The following is a 1,215-nucleotide window of genomic DNA, read 5'->3' as shown; positions in this document are numbered from 1 at the left end:
TGGTTCCATCAGTTGATTAGCAATAAATGTGATGCATTTGATGTTTGGGAACTGAGGCGAACTTCCTTGGACAGGGCGGCTTCCGGCTGGAGCTGATGGACGCGCAGGAGCGGCCGCTGGCGGACTTGACGCCCGTCACGGCCGACTCCAAGTTCCTGTCCGATGACACGACGTGAGAAATTCCTCTTTTGTTTTCGTTTTTTTCATGTGTGTGTAAAGGATGAAAGGAATCGTTTGTAGACCAATAAGGCTTGTTATCGATTTCAAATGTTACCTCTTTTTTATTATGAGCTTATTGCATGTATTCATTAGTTTATCCTCGATGTTCCTCTTGCAGAGCCCAGTCCTTCAGGGTCAGCCTGCCCAAGGACCTCGCATGCAAGGGCTGCACCGTGCGGCTGATCCGCGAGGCGAGGGAGTGGGGGAAGTCCTACAAGTTTTGGTCTTGCGCCGATGTGGATATTGTGCCTCGTAAGTCTGCCTTGCTGGTTTCTGTTCCTGGCTTTAGGTTCGGTGCGCGAGACGGATCCCGAAGCGGGTCAGTTGGAAGTAAGGTTCAGAATGGGACTGTTTTTTTATAGAAAAAACTCAAGACTTGAAGGGAAATATAAAAGAATCAAAGACGAATTAATTACATATTTACGGATGATCCTTATAACCGTTTATGTAAATATGAATAGCACAAACTAGAAGTGTGTACATATGATGCATAATCCCGTGCACATCTGTATATCTGTAGATATGCACGGTAGCTATATATGGTTACAGCAAGACCTATGAAGAATTTGTGATTCGATATTTTGGGTTCCTTTCTTTCTTTCCCTTTTTTGTACATCTGATACATCTCGCATTCTGTGAACCAGTTTATTCTCAGACACACAATCAACCCTTTCCAATGTAAAAAAAAAAATGACACATTTCCCTCCCCCATCCCCTCACAAGGCAATGACTACCGCGAGGACTGCAGCGGCCGCGGGAAGTACATCGTGTCTCGCTGCCACTGCAACAAGCGCTTCTTCGGCAAGCGGTGTCAGTTCGAGAACGAATGCGAGGATGACGACGACTGCGGCTTCTTCGGCAAGTGCGTTGACATCGACTCCACTTCGTTCCCCAAGAAGCAGTGCTATTGCCAGCAGGGACGATTCGGACCCAAGTGCACGAAAGGTGAGCTCCCCTTTCGTGGGGCGAGTCGGAGTCACTCTTCTTAATTAAATG

The 1,215-nt window shown here is 47.2% G+C and overlaps 1 protein-coding gene across 1 annotated transcript in view; it reads left to right on the top strand.

The window, feature by feature from the left end:
• Positions 1-1,215, top strand: part of LOC119586243 — a gene marked incomplete in the record, with an annotated part of 139,392 nt that overhangs the window by 118,821 nt on the left and 19,356 nt on the right. The window contains 3 exon segments of the mRNA XM_037934947.1: positions 75-172; positions 338-471; positions 943-1,164. Of these exon segments, the coding sequence (XP_037790875.1) occupies positions 75-172; positions 338-471; positions 943-1,164 (454 nt within the window).

Source organism: Penaeus monodon, chromosome 21, assembly GCF_015228065.2.
Source record: "Penaeus monodon isolate SGIC_2016 chromosome 21, NSTDA_Pmon_1, whole genome shotgun sequence".
NCBI classification, from domain to species: Eukaryota; Metazoa; Arthropoda; class Malacostraca; order Decapoda; family Penaeidae; genus Penaeus; species Penaeus monodon.
Note: the sequence above shows the minus strand (reverse complement) of the source record. Positions and strands in the feature narration are given on the sequence as shown.